The sequence below is a fragment of the Myotis myotis genome, unplaced genomic scaffold, assembly GCF_014108235.1.
Source record: "Myotis myotis isolate mMyoMyo1 unplaced genomic scaffold, mMyoMyo1.p scaffold_m19_p_3, whole genome shotgun sequence".
NCBI classification, from domain to species: Eukaryota; Metazoa; Chordata; class Mammalia; order Chiroptera; family Vespertilionidae; genus Myotis; species Myotis myotis.
Window position 1 is genome coordinate 37,250,906 of NW_023416335.1, and position 26,848 is coordinate 37,277,753.

At 41.3% G+C, this 26,848-nt stretch overlaps 1 protein-coding gene across 2 annotated transcripts in view; it reads right to left on the reverse strand.

Annotated features, from left to right (window-relative positions):
- Positions 1-26,848, reverse strand: part of PCCA (propionyl-CoA carboxylase subunit alpha) — a 385,844-nt gene that overhangs the window by 347,867 nt on the left and 11,129 nt on the right. For both annotated transcript variants that reach the window (XM_036297141.1, XM_036297140.1), the window contains exons 2-4: positions 19,646-19,723; positions 4,636-4,683; positions 4,455-4,523 (exon numbers count right to left, since the gene is read on the reverse strand). In XM_036297141.1, coding sequence (XP_036153034.1) covers positions 4,455-4,523; positions 4,636-4,683; positions 19,646-19,723 — 195 coding nt within the window. The remainder of the gene's footprint in view (positions 1-4,454; positions 4,524-4,635; positions 4,684-19,645; positions 19,724-26,848) is intronic.

Consider the following 26,848-nt stretch of genomic DNA (forward strand, 5'->3'; position numbering starts at 1 on the left):
GTTGATAGGTTTTTCCCTAAGGTCTTTTATACCTCACCCTACATTAATGTATTCCATCTCCATTTACCTGATCATTACCCTCCAGTTTGTTCAGCTGGAACCAACATACACTAATTACATAGACATCACCAAGTCCTATTTGCCCTCAGTATCTCCCCAGACAGCAGGAAAATATTATCAAGGGTAGGCATGCTAAGTGATGATTCCCCTCACCTTACTGTCATCCCAGAGTGCTCACAGGAAACCCCACTCAATCTCATTACTGAATCCTAAGGCTAAGACTACAATACTCACTAGGAATCATACTTCAAACAGCAGGCTGCCTGGCTAAGATGTGAGTCACAATGACTACTTCCCTGACTTAGGGTTTTGGTTTTAACGTAATAAATATCAGGTATTTCTCATTTAAATCCAATGTTATTATATACCGACAAAGCAACAAAATATTATTAAGTTCAATTTAAGCAACAAAATATTGTAAGTTCAATAATGAAAAGTTAAAATACAGAATCAATTTATTCCATTTTTTTAAAAAATCAAAACCCTGCCCAAGCCGGTATGGCGCAATGGCTGAGCGTCAACATATGAACCAGGAGGTCACTGTTTGATTCCCCATCAAGGCACATGCCTGGGTTGCAGGCTCGATCAATGGGGTGTCCAGAAGGCAGCCAATCAATGATTCTCTCTCATCACTGACGTTTCTACCTCTCTCTACCTCTCCCTTCCCATCAGAAATCAATAAAAATATATTTTAAAAATAATCAAAACCCTACCTTATAGGTCTGACACAGATATAACAATATTTTGCTATTTCTTGTGGAAAGACATATACTAGTCTTTTTTTTTTTTTTAAATGTAGATAGATAGTTATCGTAAAATTAAAGTTACCTAACATGCACTATGAGGAGTACAGCTAGCTCTAAATTCTCCTATTCTTTGCTTCTGCTATTCACTAAACTAAAGTAGAACTCACCTTCCCATTTAGACGAGATCGGGTGCGTTCAGGGTGGTATGGCCGTAGACTCCTTCCCATTTAGAAAGTTCTAGTCACTAAAAGCAAACACTCATTCCTTTTATTTCTTAACTTTTCTGGAACTATACCAATCACAACAGATTAGTGGGTTACAATCCTAGAATTCAATCCATCTCTCCCGCCTTCTAAGTCAATATTAACAAGACCCTCTTCAACAAATTAAGAAATTCTCCCAAATCAGCCCCTAATATCTAATGAATTTATTCCATAGACCTGACTCTTCCTGCTGCAAAATTTTATGGAGTGGTTCCAATTATTTCTACTTTTATAAGATATCATATTTTAATAACTGTTAAATTTTCCTCAAAATTTTCGAGGCCACTCTTGCACATTTATTTATCAATTCCCCCCACAAAAATTACATAATATTAGGATTTAGTAGAAAATGTAGATTTAGAAATAACTAGCACTTAAAATGTTCAGTTTCCCTATACCAGTGGTTGGTAAACTGCAGCTGGCGACCACATACGGCTCTCTGGCCCCTTGAGTATGGCTCTTCCACAAAATACCACGTGCAGTCGCGCACGTACAGTGCAACTGAAACTTCGTGGCCCATGCGCAGAAGTCAGTATTTTGTGAGCCACACTCAAGGGGCCAAAGAGCCGCATGTGGCTCGCGAGCCGCAGTTTGCCGACCACTGCCCTATACCAATCAATAAATCCTTATATAAGCCCTACAAATTTCATTCTAAATTCATATCATAAAATGTTTTTCTTTTCCATTAATTCTTTTCCATTCATTCTATGAAGTTACTTTTTTTTAAAGTTGCATTTTCTACCGTGTTAACATATACAAGAAAGCTATAGATTTTTTTATATTTAACTACCACAGAGATATTTCTTACTGTTTCTAAAGTTATTCAATTGACTAATTAGAAATCAATACATTCTTAATATTTATGCCTTTCCTGTCCACCATTTTGTAACTGCACTGCCTAACTGCATTACTGAACACTTGCAGAATGCTGGTAAATAACAGTGATAGTACGTGTATCAGTCTTCATCCTGACTTTCATGAGAATGATTCCTATGAGGTATAACCTCATTATGATAAGGTAGTATTCATCTAATTCTGTTTTACAAAGGATTTTACAAGGATAAGAAGTGAATTCCCTTTAAATGACATTTTATGTTTCTATCAAGATGGTCATATAGTTTTGCTCCACTAACCCATTAGAATATTCAACTTATAGTCTCTAATATTGAATCATATTGAAATGTCATGAATATACTCTGTATGATGGCAACATACTATTTAAGTAAATTATTTTATTCTACTCCATATTAATTTTCTATCAATATATAATAGTCATTATAATTTTATTTTTTGCTTACTATCTTTGCCCAGATTTTGAATCCTCAATTATTATACTGGCTTCATAAAAATGAAAATCTGTTTTTCTTTCTCTAAGTCTAGAACAATTTAAACAGTTTCAAAATGTCCTCCTTCCTGAAAATTGCAAAGAATTCTTATGAGAATCTCTTGGCCTGGACATTCTACTCCATTCGTTATATAATAACTTAAGAGTCCTTTGGTTAATGATTTCTTATCTTAGTCAGGCTCCTTCATGCACAGTTACAGGCCTATACATAATTACTTGGCAACAATTTTGTAAACTGAGTCAAACAAAATAACTGCTTAACATTTTTAAAGGATTAAAAGCATGTTAAACTCCACTGTAAGAATGGATAGAACAACCAAAGATCAACAGGAAATAGAAGACTTGAATATCGCAATGAACCAATCAGACCTAAAAGACATCTATAGAACACTCCACCCAACAAAGGCAGAATAGAGTAGACATTCTCCTTCACATGGCGCATTCTCCAGGATAAACCATAAAACATAAAAAAAGGCCATAAAGCAAACATCAAAAAACTTTAAAGGACAGAAATAATAGAGAACATGTTCTCCAACCAAAGCAGAAGAAAATTAGAAATTAGTAACAGAAAGAAATTTTGGAAACTCACAAATATGTGGAATTAAACAATACACTCCTAAATAACAAATGGGTCAAAGAATGTATTTTATATATATGTTGTTATCCATCCCAGCAGTAACCTCCATGAGAATACAACCTAGAGAATTAGTTATATTGTGGTATAAAAAAATAAGGAAAAGGTTATTGTCAGACTTGAAAAACAGAAATTGTGCACACTTCGAACATTTTTCTCTCTCACTTTATCCGTGAATAAAAATGCCTCCTGAGCTAATACTCTGAAAATAAACCCAAGATAAGAAGAATGAATTTTAAATCTATTAACTAGGTTGGTGGTGACATAAACTTTTTTTCTGGAGGATTTTAATGTTAATAAATGTCTTAGTTCACAGTCAAAAAAAACAGATTAAAGAGTAACAATTTTCTCATTATTTCATAAATATTCTCTGAAGAATATAAGCTACTAATGAAACTATTACAGTCAAAACAAATTAGTAAAGAAGCTGGAAACCAATATTTTAAAAAAAAACCAAACCATATATATGCAAATCAAGTTTATTTAATTTCTTTTAAAAGCTGAATATTTTTAAAGCTCCTATCAAATAAACTTGATAAATACTTAACCTTTTTTAGAAAATTAGAGTAGCTTGTAATTGTTTCCATTTTGTTTTTAGAAAAAAAAGTCACAATAAGGCAAAATGACCATACTTTCAGATAAAATAACTACAAAAATTAGTAATTCTTTGTGTTAAATTACTATACAATACAATTAAACATTACCAGTAAGTTTCATCATCAAAAGTAGTATACAAAAATGAAAAGCAGTAACTTACATTAAAGTACAATTACTTATATTTCACTCCATAAAGTTCTAATAATCTACATTCATTTCCCATGGGATTTTTTTCCTACTCATTCATAGTTCATCATTGCTTAAAAAAAAAAAAAAAAAAAAAAATGCTTGCTAAAAATCCTCAATAAAATTATCTATCATTCACTGCTTTATGCTATACTTTCTTTTGTTCGTGTCCAATTAGGATTAGCCTACCTTTCCTTTATCAAACTTTCAGCTGAACACAGGAAAGCACTCAGGAAGGTTAAACAATGACAGGAGTCCCCTAGTGATACTGGAGTCAGGCTGTGGGGAAATGTGCTCTCGTAAGGCAGCACTGCACTGACATTTCATTAATCTTTGAATCTAACTTCCTCATGCTTTACTTAAACCTACTAGGTGACCAGCAATCAGTCTAGCAATTTCATTCTATTAGGTTTTTAAAGCCTTGATAAAAACAGTTAAGACCTACATTATGACACTCCCCTTTTGCTTAAAAGGAGAGTGAGTACTTAAATAAAGTGTGTGTGTGTGTATGTGTGTGTACATGTTCCCTTTTCAGGTCACAGAGGGGAAAACTACATCTTTCACCTTTTTTCTATTTGACCCAAAATAAGGTTCTGATTCAAATAAAGCATAAATATACTTACAGAACTAGTATCAACATCACTGTGGATGGCGACCGTCTTAATGCCCATCTTCTTGCAAGTTTTAATAACCTATTTTAAAATATATCAATGTTATCTATTAACAGTGATTCACATTTAAAGGGATTTAGTAATAATAAAATTCACCAAGTAAAATGATAAGTAAAATTAAAATTCTACTTACCCTACACGCAATTTCTCCTCTATTAGCAACAAGAATTTTATCAAAAGTCTGAAGAGAGAAAACACACATAAGAAGATATTGTTACTCTCACTTTGGGACCAGAAAACAAGTTTTTCCACAACTGGATATGATCTTAATAAACATTACTTCGTAGAGTAGTACTAAATACTATATACATGTTCATTAAAAACAACCAGGTTGCTACTGAACTCATCTGTAGGATCTGGCTGTATAATTATTTTGTTAAAAAATCAGTTGAGGTTCAGTAATTCAGAAAGGGACCAAGGGGACATATATAAATTCTCTTGCCAAAAGATAACCTTTAAATGATATTTCAGAATATTAAAGACCTTTAGACAAAATTATTTGACAACTCAATTTATTTTCTAAATTCAGGGCAATTCTAAGTGTCATGAATTGTTTATCAAAGGAAAGTCACATATTCATATGCCATCTCTATTGGTTTGAGGCGGAGAATTAAACAATATTTTTAATAACTCAGAACAGATACAAATTATGCTTATATCCAAAGATTCCAAGCAGGTTATGCTATTTGAATACAATGTTAAGTTTCAATAGCCATCAAATTTTGAAGCAGCTGAAGCCACATAACAGAAAGAGTAGAGCTCAGCCAGCATGGGTCAGTGGTTAAGCATCGACCTATGAACCAGGAGGTCACGATTCAATTCCTAATCAGGGCACATGCCCGGGTTGCAGGCTCGTTCCCCAGAGTGGGGTGTGCAGGAGGCAGTCAATCAATGATTCTCTCTCATCATTGATGTTTCTATCTCTCCCTCTTCCTTCCTCCCTAAAATCAAAAAAAATATATTTTTCTAAAACAGGAAAAAAAAATAGATCGTTTCTGTACTTCCATTTCTAAATTCTAAGCCCAGTTTTGCCAAATGACCTATTTGACTTTAAGAAAATATCTGCAGGTCTTGCTTTCCACATATATAAACTGGTAGCATTCTAATAGGATACTATTTAATAAAGTTCTCTTCCTACTCTAAAATTGTACAAGCTAATCCGTTTAAAGAATTGCAATCACAAGTAATTTGAATGCAATACATTTTATCACACAATCATTTCTGAGTGATTATTAAGAGTTAAATGGAACTACACAAAAGTTTTAGTTATATTTCTAAAAGAAAATATGAAGTTATATGTAATCTTAAAAGTACTCTTATGTAACTTTAAAGCACTATTTTAACCCAATAGGGAGTGACAATTTCAAAATTGGAAAAGGCCTTCAAAGTCTTGGTTAAACATTATGTCACATGTAGCTCATTCCACCAAACTGAGACAAGCCTCTGCCTTAAAGATAGGTAAGTGAACTCTCACCTGATAGAAGCCTGAGTCTTTGAAAGCCTTGAGCAGTAGGCCCTTCAAATATCTTAATCTCACCTCAGGCTTGAGGCTGTAAAATCACCTACTTTTCTATACCCAAATGGTGATGGGTAAATCCCTGTAAACAGTAAACATATGCTAAGAAAAAACTGTTTATATTCCTTGAACTGCATTTTAAATAACGTGAATGTTTATTAAGTATTAAATATACTATAGCTGATAAAAGCAACACAAACACTGGAAGTACACAGTTAGCAACTGTTAAAGTAAATACAACAAATTATTATAACATTATAGGTATTAAGTAAGAATTCCATTTTAAGTTGTATCCAAGAGGCAGAGTAATGGTTAAGAGCCAGTCTGGAGCTTAACTGCCCAGGTTGGCATCTCAACAATACCCTGTGATCTTCCTGTGTGTATTCTTCCGTGAGAATTCTTGAGCCCTATTTCCTGGTATGTAAAACAAACGACAGCATCTGGAGGTTTTATGAATATAAGTCAGTCAGAGAAAGACAAGTATCACATGATCGCACTCATATGTTGGAATATAAGTAACAAAATGAACTAATGAACTGAGTGGATCCAGAGACTCGAAGCATGGAACAGAGTGTGGAATCTCAAGAGAGAAGGCGGGGGACAGTGGGTGGTTGGGTGGGAGGTAATCAACCAAAGACCTTGTATGCATATATGCATAACCCATGGACACAGACAATAAGGTACTGAAGACCTGGGGGGAAGAGGGAGAGGAGTACATGGAGGGGGTCAATGGGGGGGGAAAAGGGTACATATGTAATACTTTCAACAATAAATAATAATTTTTAAAAAAGAATATGAATTGACACCCTCAAAGTGTTTGGAATAGTGCCTAGCACAATATATACTCAATAGGTGCTAGCTATAACTATTATTATTACCCCTTTGGGCCACACACCAGACTCTTAGGAATCCAGAAGTGTGACCCTATCTAACAGGAAAAAATCAACATCAAAACAAATATTTGGCCCTAACCACTTTCGCTCAGTGGCTAGAGTGTCGGCCTGCGGACTGAAGGGTCCCAGGTTCAATTCTGGTCAAGGGCATGTACCTTGGTTGCGGGCACACATCCCCAGTAGGAGGTGTGCAGGGGGCAGCTGATCGATGTTTCTCTCTCATCAATGTTTCTGTTTCTAATTCTCTATCCCTCTTCCTTCCTCTCTGTAAAAAAATCAATAAAATATTTAGAAAACAAAACACAAATATTTGCACGTGATGTATTTTTCAGGGCAATGATGATTACTTTTATGGGCAACTTAACTGGGCCCCAGGGTGCCCAGATTAAACATTATTTCTGGTTGTGTCTGTGAGGGTGTTTCCAGATAAGACTAACATGTAAACCAGTGGACTCAGTAAAGTACATTGCCTTCTCCAATGTGTGTGGTCATCAGCCAATCTGCTGAGGGCCTGATAGAATACAAAGTAGAGGAAGGAAAATTCATTCTGCCTACCTGATTGAGCTGGAACATTGGTCTTCTCCTACCAGGCTGGGACTCACACCATCGGCTCCCCTGGTTCTCAGACCTTTGAACATGAACTAGAATTTCACTGCCAGCTGCCCCAGATCTCCAACCTTCCTAATAGTGTGAGCCAATAAATCTCCATCCATATCTCCTGCTGGTTCTGTTTCTCTGAAGAGACCTTACCAATCCAGGACTCCTAATGTTTTACCAATTAGCACACAAATTCAATAAAGATAACCATATCAATCAATCTTTTAAATAAATAACAGATGTATATGGTTCAGAATTGCAAAGTTAAAAAAAGAGGATATACTGTAGAAAGCCTAAGGTAGCACTGAAAAATTACAAGTAATTTTTGGTATTGCTCAAGCTCAAAATATAAAGCTAAGGTAAAAAGGCCAGAACATGAAGGAACTTATATGCCACTTAAGGAACTGGGACTTCATCCTATATGTGGAGAGCTGCATATAAGGCACTCTGAGGATATTCCAAGGGGTTGGGGGAGGAGGGAAGCCATTTAAATCAGGAACCTAAATCCTTGAAGATGGAAGGGTTTTCATATACCATGAGAGACAGAGAAGTCTGTTCCATAACTGTGCTAATTAATGTCATTTGGGAAAGAAACACATTGGAAATTTCCTGAGGATTTTTTAAAGTTATTTTCTTTTAATCTGTTCTCTTTATCCCTCCTTCCTTCTTTCCCTTCTCTATGTTTAGATTTCCATTGCTGCATTCAGACACCAAGAGATAGGCTGAGCTGACCCCTTCCACTGGGTACTTTTTGGAGGAATGATTGCAGAACTCCAGACATGGAGTTGCTCACCAAACACTTCTGAGAAGGAGTATAGCACAGAGGGTAAATTCACCAGCTAAGGAGAAGAACAGGATTGAGTTTACACCAAGCTTACACTTACTATTTGTGAATTTTGAGCCTCAGTTTCCAAATGTACAAAATTAAGTTGTTAAAAATAATATTAAGCAGCTGACATTTAGGGCACATGCACTCTATATGCCAGGTACTATGACAAATCCCTTTTGTGCACTATCTCATTTAATCCTCATAATAGTCCTAGAAGGTCAGTTCTGATAAAATCCCCGTTTTACAAATGAAAAAACAACAACAACAAAAAAACCTGATACTTGATTTGGCCAAAGCACTTGCCTAAATCACAGTATAACTAGTAGTAAAGCCAGAGTTCATCTCCAGATATTCGTGTCAAAACACACCATGATGTGATATGATCAGAGTATTATGGCGCAAGCTTTAAACATTGTATTATTAATGCCAAAGATTGCATTTGTTATGGCAGGCACACCATAGTGCAATACTGGCTCCACTAATTTAAGGCCTACTGAAACCTCCTGGTCTTTTTCTAGTAAATTGCTATTAAATTAAATCTTCCCTTGTGGGAAACCGCCTATTGTCTTCTCTAGCAGAGAGGTGTGGACAAGGAGCCTGGAATGCTGGTGACCCTTGAAACCCTGGCAAAGGTCAGGGCTATGCGCCCACTTATAGTCCAGACAATGGTAGCTGAAGCAACTTCCCCACCAGATAGTTATGTAAATCCTTACTGATAAGATTGTCTATTACTGGAACTTGCCTGCCTAAGGGCTATAGGTGTATCCCAAACAGAATAAAAGGATGGCAAGGCCTGAGCAGAGGTGGAGTCCTTCTTCTTGGGATGGGATCCCACCTGGCCCCCCAATTTCCAAATTATGATTTCTTGTCTCTTCTCTTTCATTTGTGTGCGGCCCCTCTTCCAGAGCCCGAACCCTGAACCACATGGGGCGTGGGGAGACATTCATATCTGGCGCCCAATGTGGGGCATCTGGAGAAGACTTCGCCTAGAGCGGAAAAAATGAAGAATTCACCGGATAGGTGGAGACACCAGATAGGTGGGGATATTCACCACACGCAAAGCCCACCGTCAGCTGCAGAAATCGCAATCTGTAAGTAGGGTGGGAACGTGTCTTCTTAGGCAGGCTAGTGGGGCAGAATTCAGTTAAAAAGTAAGAAACTTTATTGTAGACTTTTGATTTGCATGCTTAAGGAATTAAAGTTTCAAAAGGTATTCTCTTACAGTTTTTGCTCGATGCTATAGAACATAACCCTTGGTTTCCTGAAGAAGGTACATTAGATCTTGAATGTTTGGCAAAGATTGGGTCAAAATTTGAAAAAGCTCGGCAGCACAGAAAAAACTTGCCTCCAAACTGTTTCCCCTTGTGAAACACGGTATTTTATTTGCTAGAGCCTTTTAAAGAGGCTAAGGAGGATAAATCTCCTCCCCTTGCACCCTCCACTCCTAAAGAAGAGCAAAAAGAAAAGAAAAATTGGAGGAATGGCCTTCATGGCCCCCTCCACCTCCATGTCCTAATCCTGAAATGTTTAATTCACCGTTAATAGAATCACCTGTGCAAAGAGCTATCCAAGAGGGATTACAGGAGAAATTATGATTAATATTTCTGAAGCATTCTTACCTCCTTATTATTGGTATTCTCTGGCTCGTGCAACTCTGGATGGAGGATATTATTTACTAAGGAAGGGAGAATTTTTGGAGAAATGTCAGGAACAAGCCCACGCAAACCCAAACCACGGGCTGAATGCTCAAATAACTTATGAAAAGCAAGCAGGAGGTGGGGGAAGGGAGACACATGGTGATCCTGTCCCCCTCCAGAGTGAGCTAGTAAGTCTCCTCGCCATGAAAACGTTTACACATTTTACAAATGTGTCTGGGATTTCTGTGCATGTGTAAAGAGAAAGCTAGCTGCCCTGATAGGTTTGGCTCAGTGAATAGAGCATCGCCTAGGGCAGGGGTGGGCAAACTTTTTGACTCGAGGGCCACAATGGGTTCTTAAACTGGACCAGAGGGCCGGAACAAAAGCATGGATGGAGTGTTTGTGTGAACTAATATATAAATTCAAAGTAAACATCATTACATAAAAGGGTACGGTCTTTTTTTTTTTTAGTTTTATTCATTTCAAACGGGCAGGATCCAGGCCGGATCCGGGCCAGATCCGGCCCGAGGGCCGTAGTTTGCCCACGGCTGGCCTAGGGACTGAAGGGTCCTGGGTTCGATTCCGGTCAAGGGCATATACCTTGGTTGCGGGCCCATCCCCAGTAGGGGGTGTGCAGGAGGCAGCTAATCTATGTTCCTCTCTCACCGATGTTTCTGACTCTGTCCCTCTCCCATCCTCTCTGTAAAAAATCAATAAAATATATTTTTTTTTTTAAAAAAAAGAGAAAGCTGGCTTAAGACAAAATGCGCACACAGTCCGATTTTGGATTTTAATAAAGTCTTGAACTAAGCTTAACTCTCTTTACAGATGGTGTAGAAAGACCAAGACTGTTTTTTTCCTCAGAAAGATGGCGGAAAGAAACCAAAAAGAAAAATCCAGGCTGGTTCTAGCAACAAGACTGGTATTTCCATAATAAAGAGTTTTTAAAATGCTAATGAACCGCGTTCAAAAGTTAACTTTAAGGCTGCCAAGAAAATCAGTAAAATTGTCTCTTACAAAAATTTGCCAAAGAAAATGCCTTAAGATAATTACAATTGGATTTAAATCTCAAAAAATTGTTGAAAAATAGATAAATAATATATTATTATAAAGGTCCAATCACACGGGGGGGGGGGGGGCTGGGAGCTAGCTGCACCTCTCTAATGGAGGAAGGGGCTAGTTGCCCTTGCCCCAGCAGAAAAATATGATCGTTTTAAAAATCAAGCGGCTAGGCCCTCGCCAGACAAAAACATAAGTTTCCCGCTGGTAGCAACTTCTAAAGACAAGGTTGCTTCCAGGCTTCCCCTCCTTGGGACTGGTCATATTTCCAGCAAAAAAGAATGTAACTAATTTGCATTTGTATGGCTACCGAACTCTAGCAGCTTAATCGAAGAAATGCTAAATATTTGACTTGCCAGCTCTAAAAGTTCAAGGTTCAAATTAAATTGGGAGAAATTATGTAGTTGTGGTAACTAAATGCCTAAAGTATAGAAATTTATTTTATATATATATTTGATGATCTTTCCAAGTTAAATTTCAAGTCTTTACCCAGGGATAACTTTGGAGCATTATCTCGATTCCTTAAGGTTCTGCTTCCCGGCATATGTCAACAGTTTGGCTCAAATAAACTCACAAAAATTCTTTACAGGTTTCAATGTTGTTGTTTTTTCACGTTAACATTACTTGGCGTAGTCGACAGGATTCCAAAGAAACTCACCCAGGACCATCCCTTGGACTTGGACTCGGTGCTAAGATCCAGCAAAGGGCCCATTGAGCCCACCGGTTCTCCGCCATTGGGTGAATGTGGGTGAGTTGTCTCTTGGATCCAGGACCTTCCCTTGCTTCGGTAGAGGGTCGGACTTTATTTGAACTGTTTTAAAATCCTCGAGGTGGAACCACGGTCGATAGAACCCCAGGTTAAGGGTTGACAGAACACAGGCTAAGGCAGGACTGGAGAAAAAAATGGGTGGCTGGTTTTGATTTTGGCTTTTCAACTGGAATTGCTGAGAGTCTGAGAAAAATAACCTTCGCCGTTGAAATGAGCTGAACTCATTCAGCTCCAAAGATAAAGAGGCAATATTTTCTTTTAGAATAGTCTGATTCTGGGGTGTTCTTAGGTGACTAAGAATCTTTGTGGGAGTGTCAAATGCAGGAGCCCCATAGGGAAGTCCCAACGCAATTGTAATTAACTAAATGGCTAATCTAGGGGGCCACCATAAGGCTTGGTCTGCCCGGCCGAACCTTTCCTGTGGTTTTAGACAGTTGCCATGTTGGGCTGCCTGACTTGGCAGCCACCATGTTGGCTACATGGCTTGCCACTCCCCTGGGGGTCGCCATCTTGAAACAGCAAAGGCCAACCCCACCCTTTGAATTAGCCAATCGGGAGAGACCGTGCGCCTGAGCTCCAATCAAGAGCAAGGAACAGGTCACATGGGTTAAGGCATCTGCTTCAGAAAGGAACTTGCAGAGATTCAGAGCCAAGTTCAAACAGGAAACTCTCAGGGGGTAGCATGTGTCCCCTCAGGGACTGGGCAGCCAAGAGTCAGGATCCCCTGTGGGGGCGTCTGCCAGTGATGCTCTGGGTATTTGCGTTTATAGATTGGGAGTTTATGAATTATTTTCAATGCTCAATACACTGCTTGCAATAAGCCATGTGCCTCATTTTAAAATCTTACATATTATTCTTTATATGCTGAAATTATAACTGAATCCAAGTAAAGTCTAGGAAAATTACTGAAACCTCCCATAATCCCTCTGTATATGCAAATAAGCCAAAGGGGATAATCTTGAAAAATATAATTGCTAATATTTACAGAGTAAACTAAAGATTGTTGTTAAAATACTAAATCTGGAGAGAAACCAAGATGGCGGCATAGGTAAACACCAAACTTGCTGCCTCCTACAACAACTTCACAAATACAACAAAAGGACAAAACGGACATCATCCAGAACTACAGGAAGGCTGGCTGAGTGGAAATTCTACAACTAGAAGGAAAGAGAAAAGCACACTGAGAGTCAGGAGCTGCGGAAGTAAAGTGCAAAGGTACGGAGGCTCGAGCGCGAGCGGAAAGGGGCTGGTACCTGAGGACGTGGCTGTCTTTTTGAATCGGAAGGGAGTCACAAGCTCCTGACTGCTCTGAACTCGTCCCGGGTGAGTCTCTGGGGATCCAGGACTCATACGGGGAGAAACTGGACTGTCTGGCAGCGGGCAGAACTCGGAACTCAAGGGCGGCTTTCCCTCGCAATTAAATTACCGGGACACTAAGACGCAAGGGCCCCTTAGGGCAGGGCTGAGGATCTGCCATAGCTGCTTGCTCCGCCCTGTTGATTCCTTGAGACCCCGCCCCACCCAGGCTTCGGCAGAGGCTTTTGCATATGAATGCCCTGGCCCTTTGCAACCTGAAAATTACCTAACAAATTACAGCTGGGCCACACAGACCCAGAACTTCCAAGAGAAGGCCCAAGGCCCCACAGCAGCTTGCATTGCTTCACAGCTGAGCCTCATCTGGGCACCTCCAAACTCCAAAAAAGGAAGGGGAATCTGCAGATCTTTTCGTAGCTCCTGCTGGGTAACCTCAGGCAGAGACTAAATTAGCACCTCCTTAGATCCAAGAGCCAGTGGTCAGAGTGGGACCATCCAGATTACAACTCCTCAGATCTATAAGGGACACACTCAAGGGGCAGACTCAGTGAGCACCAAAGCCCCATTGAAGCAAGTCTTGCCCCAGAAGGGTGTCTTCAGCACAGAAGTTCTCCCACTGCAGACACAGCTGATTCTCACTGCCAATTGGCCTGGAGGTCAATTCCTCCCAGTGATACCTACAACAATCAAGGCATAACTACAACAAGACTGTGCACAAAGCCCACAAGGGGGTGCACCAAGAGTGTCCACCTCAGGTAACTGGGGAGGCTGAGCCACTGGGCCCTACAGGACACGTAGCACACAAAACGACTCTACCAACACAGGGAAGCATAAAAAATGCGGAGACAAAGAAACAGGTCACAAATGACAGAAATGGAGGAAAGCAAACAACTGGATATAGAGTTCAAAACCATGTTTATAAGGTTTTTCAAGAATTTTATGGAAACCGCCGATAAATTTAAAAAGGACATGACTTCTGCCTCTCAGCATAACCACTATTGCTTGTCTCATTTTTGTTCTCATGTTTATTTCTAGTCTGCAGATGCGGAATGAAGAGACTTAAAAGGACTAGAACCCTGTTAAGCAGCATTCACTTTTCAAGATTGTTTAAGGGAAAGAAAAGGGGGAGATGTTGAAAACCGTCTATTGTCTTCTGTAGCAGAGAGGTGTGGGCAAGGAGCCTGGAATGCTGGTGATCTTGAAACCCAGGCAAAGGTCAGGGCTATGCACCCATTGTGTAGTCCAGACAATGGTAGCTGAAGCAACTTCCCCACCAGATAGTTATGTAAATCCTTACTGATAAGATTGTCTGTTACTGGAACTTGCCTGCCTAAGGGCTACAGGTGTATCCCAAACAGAATAAAAGGATGGCAAGGCCTGAGCAGAGGTGGAGTCCTCTTGGGATGGGATCCTGCCTGGCCCCCCAATTTCCAAATTATGATTTCTTGTCTCTTCTCTTTCATGTGCGTGTGGCCCCTCTTCCAGAGCCTGAACCCTGAACCAGTCAGGACATGGGACATTCACATTCCCTATTCTCATGAATATACATGAGACAAACTGACTGTTAAAACTCAAGTCAAAAAATAATAATCTCTTTAGTAATGATTAAATTTCACCTGGTTTAATTTTGACTTGATGTGAGTCTCTGATAAAATGTAGAGTAAGAAAATAAACAATGGCAAGTTCAAGTGAGAATCAGTTTATTTAACAATTATGTATTACCAGCCTGGCCAGAGTGGCTCAGTTGGTTGAACATTGAAGGGTTGTCAGTTCAATCCCCAGTTAGGGCATGTACAAAAGGCAAAAGATCGAAATTTCCCTCTCATATCAATGTTTCCCTCCCTTCTCCCCTCTCCCTTTTTCCCTGTCCTTCTCTCTAAGCATGTCCTCAGGTGTTGGGGTCCTGCCCCATCAGGTCCAGGGGTTCCCAAAGGTGTGGAAGGAGTCAGCGAAGAAGGAATGACACGTAGGCAGCGTTCAGTTGATCAGCATAGCCAGGTTCTCCAGCCAGGTTCTGTCTTTATTCTCTTGTTACATCTGTATTTATACCAGTTGATTTTAATCCTATCCATTCTGTTCCAAATGTTTCTTCCCTGCAGCGACTATGTCAAGCAGCAAGGGTGGACCAGCTTCCAGCAAATTCCCCCGTTTTTATTTTTTAAATGACAGAGAGTGTAAAACAGCGGCCACCTCTCGGATTGGATTGTTTAAGACTCAGAAGAAGACTTGTTTGTGATTTTGCTAACAGGTCAGTCCGAGGCTTAATCCTATATCGGCTCCCCACACTCAGGTGAGGATTTAAAAATATATATATTACCAAAGATCAGGTCTACATGCACTTAAGACATTAACAATAAACAAACCAGTACAATATTTAAGGAATGGTTACAAAGACCGCAAGAATCCCTGGATGTAGAAAGATCTAATTAAATGCAGCCCTCAAATGAAGGGCAAGTCTATCAACTTGCTCTGAATACACACCTGTACTACCAACAAGTGCCAAAAAAATCATAGATTTTATTGTGACTGAGGATGCCACAGTTTCTCCATAAGTACCTTAGGCAAAGGCACAGCAAAGGAGAAGGCAAAGATAGCAGACAGCAGATCTGATTTCAGACATTTACAACAAAATAGGTACCTGCTTAGTGGATCCCAAGAGAAGGGGAAGGGGGGGGGAGGTCTCTTTAAATGTTCTAAACCAAGATCATTATACAAATACTAGAGGCCCAGTGCACGAAATTCATGCACTGGGGGGTGGGGTTCCCTCAGCCCAGCCTGCCCCTCTCACAGTCCGGGAGCCCTCAGTGGATGTCCTACTGATGGCCACAGTCTGGCAGCAGAGGCTCGGAGCAGGCGTCCCGTGTGTGTGTGTGTGTGTGTGTGTGTGTGTGTGTCTACTGGGGCCTGCCCCCCAGCCGCGCCATGTAGGCTCGAAGCAGTTGCCGTGTGTGTGTGTGTTTTCCCAATGGGGGTCTGCCCCCAGCCATACTGGAGGCTCAGAGCAGGCACTGTGTGTGTGTGTGTGTGTGTGTGTGTGTGTGTGTCTGCTGGGGGCCTGCCCCTAGCCACACCATGGAGGCTTGGAGCAGGAGCCCCTCTGTGTTGATCTCTCAGGCTCCTGGCCTCCACTGCATGTTGTACTCTCCCTTGAGCTATGGCCAAGATGGGGGTGCTGCTTGCAAGCCGGGCTTTCCTGCTCCAGGATCGCCATGGTGACGGGGAAGCACACCCAGCTGGGGGCTGCCCACAGGCCAGGCTTTCCCGCTTCCAGGTCTCCATGGCAACCGGGGAGCAGGCCCAGCTTGGAGCTGCCTGCAGGCCCGACTTGCTCTCCTGCTCCCGAATCCCCATGGCAACCAGGGAGCAGGCCCAGCTGGGAGCTGCCCACAAGCCGGGCTTTCCTGCTCCTGGATCAGGCCCAGCTTGGGGCTGCCCACAGGCTGGGCTTTCCTGCTCCCTGATCAGGCCCAGCTGGGGGCTGCCCTCAGGCCAGGCTTGCTTTCCTGCTCCCAGATCACGATGGCAACTGGGGAGCAGGCAAAATTTGGGGCTGCCCGCAGGCCAGGCTTGCTTTCCTGCTCCCGGATCAGGCGCAGCTGGGGGCTGCCAACAGGCCGCACTTTTCTACTTACCAATGGCCGGATCACCACAGTGACCCAGGGCCCAGCGGCACTTTCCTGCTCTCCAATAGTCATAGGGTCCCGGCTGGGGGTGGGACTTAGCAGTGCGGGGCTCAGGTGGCACACAGGGGTCCCAGCTGGGGGCGGGGCTTATGCCCCGCTGCCCAGGGCTGCACATGGGGCCCGGATGGCAGCTTGTGCAGTCCCGCCCTGCCTGTAGTATAGGATAGAGGCCTGGTGCACGGGTGGGGGCCAGCTGGTTTGCCCTGAAGGGTGTCCCGGATCAGGGTGGGGGTCCCACTGGGGGGCCTGGCCAATCTGGGTGAGGGGCTGAGGGCTGTTTTCAGGCTGGCGGGTGAATGAAGCTCCCAGCCTCTCCTTTTTTTTTCTTTTTTTTTTTTTATTCTGGGATTTATTTACTTTCTATGGCTGTCACTGGATCTGAGAGCTGGCTTTAGCTCTGAGGCCGGCTCCAGCTTGAGGCCTCAGCTGCTGAAAGCAGATATCTGGGCTTTGTTTAGGTTCTATAATTGAAACACTGTTGCCATCACTGCCGCTCTAAGCTCTGAGCCCCCTGCCGGCAGAAAGCAGGTTTCTGGAGCTTGTTTATGTTCTATAATTGCAACTTTGTTGCATCCGGAACTCAGAGCTGGGCTGCCGCAGGCGGGGAACCTTGGCTTCCTCCGTCACTGGAGCAAGCAAGCCTCCTATTCGCTTCAGCTGCCTGGCAGCCAGCAGCCATCTTGGTTGGCAGTTAATTTTCATATCCTGCTGATTAGCCAATGGGAAGGGTGTCGGGATTATGGTCAATTTGCATGTTTCTCTTTTATTAGATAGGATATTTATTTATTTTTAGTAATTATCAATGGTCACCAATATGGTAGGCAATTTAGCTATTCTTGTAACCCTCAGCAAAACTAAGTCTCAAACCAAAGTCTGCCACACATATAGACACTTACTAACAGACATATAAACAATCTTAAAATGTGCTCTGGGAATGAGCACATTTCCTGGATAAGCTCAGGGAAGTCTCAAGTTCCTGCACTTTATAATGCTCCAACAACCTGCATGAAAACTTCACATGAGGCAAATGCATCAATATTCTGACTTGGCTAAACATATTGTCAGACTCAGAGCCATCAAGAATTCTCCAGCCCAATGACTGAACACAGGACCATTTCATCAAGCACAGGTTCTATCCTGAAAGGTAAAAATGAAAGGCCAGCTAGATGGTTACTCTTCCAATTCAAGGGCTCAGAATTTCTATAATATAATAACTCATTATATTATACCACTAATTTCATCAATGTGGGCCCATTTCTAACATGATTACCTAATGAGGAAGGCTATGAGTGTTTATAGGGAGAAAGATGGTTGAATCACTTATATTTCCCTCCCCTTTGGAATGTGGCCTTTTTTTTTTTTCAATATATTTTATTGATTTTTTTTACAGAAAGGAAGGGAGAGGGATAGAGAGTTAGAAACATCAATGAGGAGAAACACTGATCAGCTGCCTCCTGCACACTCCCTACTGGGTATGTGCCCGCAACCAAGGTGCATGCCCTTGACCGGAATTGAACCCGGGACCCTTGAGTCTGCAGTCCGACGCTCTAGCCACGAGCCAAACTGGTTAGGGCGCAATGTGGCCTCTTGAATAAATGCTAGCTAAGCACTCCTACAGTGTTCCTAATTAGGACAGCCATTACCTCTAGATGGGAATGCAACAGGCGTGCAGAAATGTACATACATATATGCACCCAAGGCATACCATCTATGCTGAAGTGGGGCTTTTTTTTTCTACTAACGTAGAGATTGCATAATAGGGAGCTTATCATAGCTAATTCTTCTGGACCTATGCCATTCAATAAAGTAACCACTAGCCACATGAGGCTACTAAGCACTTCAAACATGGCTAATCAAATTGAGATGTGCCAGAAGTGTAGATTATACACTGGCTTTAGAAGTCTTGGTACAAAAAAAAAAAATGCAAAGTATCTCATTGATACTTTTTTTATCAATTATATGTCAAATAACATTTTAGACACTGAGTGAAAATACATTAATCTCATCTGTTTACGTTTATTTTCTTAACATGGCTATTAGAAAATTTAAAACTGCATATGCCCTGCAACTTTGTCCACATTATATTTCTATTGAACTGTAATAATGTAGATAGACTCTTACTCTCCCTAAGCCTCTAGACCTCCTCAGTAGTTTTCTATGCTTCAACAGATGATTTAGAAGACATCAAGGCTATTTCACTGTCAAATAACCATTCGTATCAGTTCTTTCATGACATTCAACTTGAACCATCTCTTCTTAACCAAAACTCTTCTTCTGCCCTCTTTGATGCCTTTATTGTCACACTAAATCATGTTTTACCTCTAATCACCACTTCCAGTCCCTTTATCTCTCCTATTACCCACCTCAAACATTATATCAGGATTTTAACTTGAATTACTACGTCCAAAAATTTACAATATATGGAATTTCCTTCAATCGAAACAAATCTTACATATAAATTTTTAAAAATCAATAGTTTAAAATCTCTCAACTGCCCAGTTTTTAAGAGGAAAAAAAAAAACTCACATTATATTAGTTATTCTGCTAAAAACAAGGTAAACACATTGTAAATTTATTCAATTTTTGGCATACATACATACAAATACAAAATTAAAGACTCATTCCTTTTTTCTGCTGCAAAAAAAAAAAAAAAAAGACTCAGGCTGTGATTCACAATGTAAAAAGAAACAAAGATTGAACACTGATAAAACCTATGATGTTAGAGCAAGAAATCATTACACAGCATTAATAAAATTTAATCAGTCCACTGAACACAGTATGGAAACAAGAAAGTAAAATAAAACCATTACAACTTACCTGTTGAAAATATTTTTTTGAATACTTACTTTTTCATTAGAATCATATCCTGCTGAACAGAGACTACGGGTCACCATTAAGTGCTGTCTTGAATGGTGTGAAACATTCTACAAAAAAAAAAAAAGTGAAATAAATTACAGCAATTTGAATGGGCTTCAAAATATATTTATTTTTTAGAGGGGGAGAAAAAGGGGGAGAGAAGTGGGGAGGCAAATTTTAATTTTTCCAAAGTCACAGGGCTAGGCTATAATGGTTATAGGATTTAAGCATAGGCCTGTTAAAAACACTGTGAAGTTTTTTATTTTGAGATAATAAAAAAAGTGGCACCTCCCATCATAACACTAATGTCTATGCAAAGACATGATTTGGGGTGAAAAAAAAAACTATTTGCCAAGAGGGTCTCACCACTCCCTGTGTTCAAATAAAAATAAAAATTCAGTCTCCCACTGCCTTCAGCAGAAAAGCTATAACATAGTAACTTTTCTCTTACATTAAACTTAATAGGATAAAGGATATCCCTTCTCCTAAAAATCATGTCCTATGCTTATAACCTCAGCCAATGCAAAAAACAAATTGAAGAATGAGAAGCAAAAACTACCTGGGAATTTCTCATATTTATTCTGCTGCACGGTAGCACTAGGATATTTGCACAAGAAAGTAAATAGCATACCAGCTTTCTATCAATTTTATAAAATGGAACTCCCTAATACTGTAAGGTCTATAATGATCTGTTGCAGGAACATGTCACTATATCCTTTTACAAAAGGCAAAAATCATATGTGTCTTTAATCTCTACCAAATAAAGGATATAACTGATTCCTGGTAGCAAAAATCAAATGTGAGTCTTCCAGAGACAAAACGCAATCTGGGATAGAAAATTTGGGTATTTTAATTAGCTTTGGAGAGTGAGAATAAACAGTGATGTTTTTACCTCTGGGAAGGGAACACCTGGAAAAGCAGTGTACCACCTGGGAAAGAACTCCGGGAGAGGAAGTAAAGGAACCTCAGTTCTCATCCTACCTCTACAATTTGAGCAAACCACTTTTTTAACCCCTCTGCTCTTTAAGAAATGCAAGATTAGGTTACTTTTCTTGAAGGTCACTTACTAACCTAAGCCACTCTTATTCAAAAAATGAAACTTAGTACAGAGGTATCTAACATGTACAAGCTTTTGACAATTGAAGGATATGCAGTTACTCCAAACTCAACATTTGGGCCAAGAAAATGTTGATGCAGATATCTATCACTCACTGCTCAACTACCTTGAGAATAACAAACATGCAGAGCTACTTGGTAGAAATAATGCTAATTACAGGTGATCCTTGAACAACTGGGGGCAGGGTGTAGGGATGCCCACTCCCTGTGCAGTCGAAATATACATTTAACTTTTGATTCTACAGTCTGTGCTTCACATCGATGAATTCAACCAACCTCGGATGTTTTCCATCTGTAGTTGGGAATGCAAAAATAATGAATCCAAGCCCTAGCCGGTTTGGAGCAGTAGATAGAGCACTGGCCTGTGGACCAAAGGTCCCGGGTTTAATTCTGGTCAAGGGCACCTACCTTGGTTGCAGGCTCCTCCCTGGCCCAGGCCCAGGCCCTGGGGGGGGGGGGGGGGGGGGGGGCGTGCAAGAGGCAACCAATCAATGTGTTTCTCTCACATCGATGTTTCTCTCTGTCTTTCCCTCTCTTTTCCACTCTCCCTAAAAATCAATGGAAAAATATCCTCGGGTGAGGATTTAAAAAAATTACTGACTCCAATCTGCATTTGGTTGAATCTGAGGATTTGAAACCCCCATACAAAGGGCTGACTATGTTTATTGAAAATAATCTGCTCATAAGTGAACCCACACAGTTTGTGTTGTTCCAGGGCCAACTGTACATAGACTCTAATAAATATGCATTACACATTAAATCTCTAGGATAAAAACCTCAGGACTCTGTCTCATTAGACTCATGAAGAATGGACTAAGCTAAATTTGGCCTAACTGGAGACAGTTTCTATCCCAGAACAACCCAGAAATATCTAAGTGGCCAAGCTCTGAAAAATGTTTGGGTTGGCTGACTCAATGTATATTATCTTTACTTTCAGGAAACTACCAATAACATAAAACATCTGTACCACAAAACTCTTAAAACTAAATCAACTCTATTATACACTACACCTGTCCAAAAATGTAGACGACGTAGCATTATACCTAAGTGCTCAAAACTGGTCTTTTGTCATCTTTTTATTAGTATTTAAAAATACTCAGTCCTGAACATCTAAGACTATATTTTACCACCATTATCAAAAAGAAGACATATAACTGTACACATGTGAATTTTTTATAAAGTAGCTCCAAATTTTAAAAAACATGGATGCCCCTCATTAGCCAAGTAACTAGAAGTAGAAATGGTACAAGCAGACAAAACTATAACAAAACAACTACTATGGAGAAAAAAGGGTTTGGGCCTTTCCCATAGTGAGTCTGAACTGGTTTGTAGGCAGCCCCATAAAAGTTCTCTTTGTCCTTGTTTACTCTTGGTGGAATTTCATGGAAATTCAAGGTTTTAAAGAACATAAGTTAAAAATCACACAATTTTGTACAACTACAACAATTTTTTAATACATGGAACAAGTTAGCAGAAATCTGATAATTTGGACTTATACACAGAATTTTAATGTTTATTGTTTTTGTTAAGCATAGAATAAACTGGCTACAAGCCCAGTCCAAAATTCTTTTAAAAAACTTCCTAGTAACAGGAGTCCGAGGAAAAACTTTAATGAACTTCATTTATTTATAAAGACTATTTAGCTTATCACAGCCAAAAGGAAAAGGTCAGCATGTGCAAAATTACTTGCCCATAGCATAATGCATTGGTTCTCTTCTGTGAGAATGAAGATTTCCTATATTTTGACACTTAGAAAGGAAATGCCTGCTCACACATGGGAAGTCAGCATGACCTTCAAAGTCACAAGACCTGGGTCAACTCTTTGCTCCACTGCTTTATAGCTATGCAACATCGAGCAAATCATTTCTCTAGACTCCACTTATAAAACGTAGGTGATGACACCGCCCCTGCTTTTCTATGGAGTTGTTAAAAGGATCAAAGGAGACTTGATAAACTATAAAGCACCAAGAAAATGTAAGGTATTACACAAAAAATAAATCTGATTATGTAGGAAAAATGTCCTTCCTTCTTAAATTATACCAGACCATTTGGGAGTTAGCATTAAAATAAGATTACAGTAATTAAGAGCTCTTGTCTAGCCTATGACAGATTCTGACATTTGTTAAATATAAAGGAAATGTCCTCATATATAAACTGGGCATAATAACAGTACTTACCGAGGATATAGGCTACTTTAAGAATTAAATGAGAAAGTGTAAACTGTCTAGCAGTTCTGCATATATTACAGTAAGCACACAATAACTGTTGCCCCCAAAAGGGGAGGGAGAATGTACAGCTTTTAGACAAACTGGATGCATGTCTTCCAGCCATTACAAACAAGGAAATGAAAATAACCTTTTCGCCGAAACCGGTTTGGCTCAGTGGATAGAGCGTCGGCCTGCGGACTGAAGGGTCCCGGGTTCGGTTCCGGTCAAGGGCATGTACCTGGGTTGCAGGCATATCCCCGGTGGGAGATGTGCAGGAGGCGGCTGATCGATGTTTCTCTCTCATCGATGTTGCTGACTCTCTATCTCTCTCCCTTCCTCTCTGTAAAAAATCAATAAAATATATTAAAAAAAAATATATTTCAAAAAAAAAAAAAAAATAACCTTTTCTAAACTAAGACAGTACCTACTTTCACACTGTAGACATGACCTCATGTGACAGTTCAAACTGGTAAATTCAGTAGCAATTATCTTAAAGAACAATTTAAACACTAGTTCTGTACGAAACTACTGTTGTTCTTAACACACCTACAGTGGCATTCAAGTGAATACTAAAACAATTCTGTGAATTCTTTATCACAATGCATTCTGCTTCAAAAAAGAAACTCTCCTCAAAAATGTGAACAACAGATCTTACCAAGGTAAAAGTACACATTGGTTTGTGCATCAACTTCAACATTTCCAGAAGAAGGTCATCTCTGCCAAGTTTCATGACACGGAGCTGGGAAGCTGCGTATTTCAGCATTAACAGACCTGGATTGACCTTTTAAGCCTTAAAATTTAAGGGAACTCCCTCTGAAAACACTAATGGAAGTCAGGCTTTTTCACTTAAGCACAGCTTTTTCTTTCAAACAGACATTGATTACATATTTAGTCTTCGGGACCTCACTGGCCATTCCAGTCTTCAACTGTCTGCCAAAGACTGTTAAAAGCAAGGCTGAACACCTGATATTTGAGAGAGGGGATCCAATCTCAAGATAGTAAGCTAAAGCACCAAGTAACTATACACAACTCCATAACTTCACCATCCCTCCATGGCTCCACCAGACCATTCCTCCCACCCACCTACAGGGGATGTCATTGGTGCCCATCCAGAGCCTCTTTACCACTCAGCACAGGGGCCCCATTGGGTGGGTAATGAACTACTCATGGCTCACACCTACTCCCAAATCTGGCCTATATGCCTCAACCAAACAGGAGTTCTCATCAAGCCCCCACTCTCACGGCCAATGACTGATTAACACTAAATTCCAAAGGCCAACCACCCTCACCACAACATAGGGCCAATTAGGTAATAAAATATGTGCTTCACAGCTGGCTGTCCTATGTGGCAGACACTAGGCACATGTGGCTACAGAGCACTTGAAATGTGCCAGTCCCAAAATGAGGTGCTTCAGTGTAAAATACACATCAGATTTGAAAACTTAACACCAAAAAAAGTAAAAGACCTACTGAGTTTTTAATATTTCCATGTTGAAATATTTGTAATACATTGGGTGAAATAATCATATATATGCACACATACACACACACACTAATAAAAGACAAACATGCAAATTGTTCGCTATGCCTTAAGCCATCCCCACCAGTCAATCAGAGTGAATATATGCAAATGAACCCAACCAAGATGGCAGCCAGCAGCCACAGAGCTGGAGCGAGCAGGAGGCTTGGTTGCCCAGTGATGGAGGAAGCCAAGCTTCCTGCCCGCCCTGGCTGGCTCTGAGCTCCTCTCAAGGTTACAAAGTTTCAATTATAGAAGGTAAATAAATCCCAGAATAAAAAAAAAAAAGAAAAAAAGGAGAGGCTGGGAGCTTGGGTCGCCAGGGGGCTTGGCCAGCCTGAAAACGGCCCTCAGCCCCTCACTCAGGCTGGCCAGGCACCCCAGTGGGAACCCTCTACCCTAAAGGGGGTGTTGGCCAGCCTGTAAACAGCCATCAGCCCCTCACCCAGGCTGACCAGGCACCCCAGAGGGACCCCCACCCTGATCCGGGACACCCTTCAGGGCAAACCAGCTGGCCCCCACCAGTGCACCAGGCTTCTATCCTATATAGTAAAAGATTAATATGCAAATTGACCCTAACAGCAGAACGACTGGGAATGACTGGTCACTATGACACACACTGACCACCAGATGCTCAATGCAGGAGCTGTCCCCTGGTGGTCAGTCTGCTCCCACATAGGGGAGCTCTGCTCAGCCACAAGCCAGGCTGATAGCTGCCAGCACAGCAGTGGTGGCAGGAGCCTCTCCCGCCTCCTCAGCAGCGCTAAGGATGTCCGACTACAGCTTAGGTCTGCTCCCTGCTGGTAAGTGGACATCTCCCGAGGGCTGCCGGGCTGCCAGAGGGATGTCTGACTGCCAGCTTGGGTCCAATCCCCCAGGGAGCGGGCCTAAGCCAGCAGGTGAACATTCTCCAAGGGGTCCCAGACTGCAAGAGGGCATAGGCCAGGCTGAGGGACCCCCCCCAAGTGCACAAATTTTTGTGCATCGGGCCTCTAGTGTGTGTGTGTGTGTGTGTGTGTGTGTGTGTGTGTGTGTATCCTATCTAATAAAAGACAAAAAGGGTAATTAACCGTACCTCCGCTACGCTTCCCATTGGCTAATCAGCAAGATATGCAAATTAACTGCCAACAAAGATGGCGGCCAGCAGCCACACAGCTGAAGCGAACATGAGGCTTGCTTGCTCCAGTGATGGAGGAAGCCAAGGTTCCCCGGCTCTGAGCTCCGGAAGCAACAATGTTTCAATTGTAGAAGCTAAACAAACCCCAGATACCTGCTTTCAGCCAGCTGCAGCCTCAGAGCTGGGAGCGCCAGTGACGGCAACAATGTTTCAATTATAGAAGGTAAATAAATCCCAGAATTAAAAAAAAAAAAAAAAGAAAAGGAGAGGCTGGGCGCTGCAGTCGCCCGCCAGCCTGAAAATGGCCCTCAGCCCCTCACCCAGACTGGCCAGGCACCCCAGTGGGGACCCCTACCCTGAAGGGGGTGTGACCAGCTGCAAACAGCCATCATCCCCTCATCCAGGCTGGCCAGGCACCCCAGAATTAAAAAAAAATTTAAAAAAGGTAAAAAAAATAAAAAAGTAAAAAATAATAATAAAAATAATTAATTAATTAATTAATTAATTAATTAATTTTAAAAAAAGGAGAGGCTGGGAGCTTCAGTCGCCCGCCAGCCTGAAAACGGCCCTCAACCCCTCACCCAGACTGGCCAGGCACCCGAGTGGGGACCCCTACCCTGAAGGGGGTGTGACCAGCTGCAAACAGCCATCATCCCCTCATCCAGGCTGGCCAGGCACCCAAGCGGGACCCCCACCCTGATCCGGGACACCCTTCAAGGCAAGCAAGCTGGCCCCCACCCATGCACCAGGCCTCTATCCTATATAGTAAAAGGGTAATATGCAAACTGACCCTAACAGCAGAAAGACTGGGAATGACTGGTCACTATGACACACATTGACCACCAGGGGGCAGATGCTCAATGCAGGAGCTGCCCTCTGGTGGTCAGTGTGCTCTCACATGTGGGAGCTCTGCTCAGCCAAAAGCCAGGCTGATGGCTGCCAGTACAGTGCTAAGGATGTCTGACTGCAGCTTAGGTCTGCTCCCCGCTGGCAAGTGGACATCCCCCGAGGGCTGCCAGAGGGATGTCTGACTGCCATCTTAGGCCCAATCCCCCGGGGAGTGGGCCTAAGCCAGAAGGTGGTCATCCCCCAAGGGGTCCCAGACTGTGAGAAGGTACAGGCCGGGCTGAGAGACCCCTTCCCCGAGTGCACAAATTTTTGTGTACCGGACCTCTAAAATAAATAAATATATATATATATATATATATATATATATATATATATATATATATAT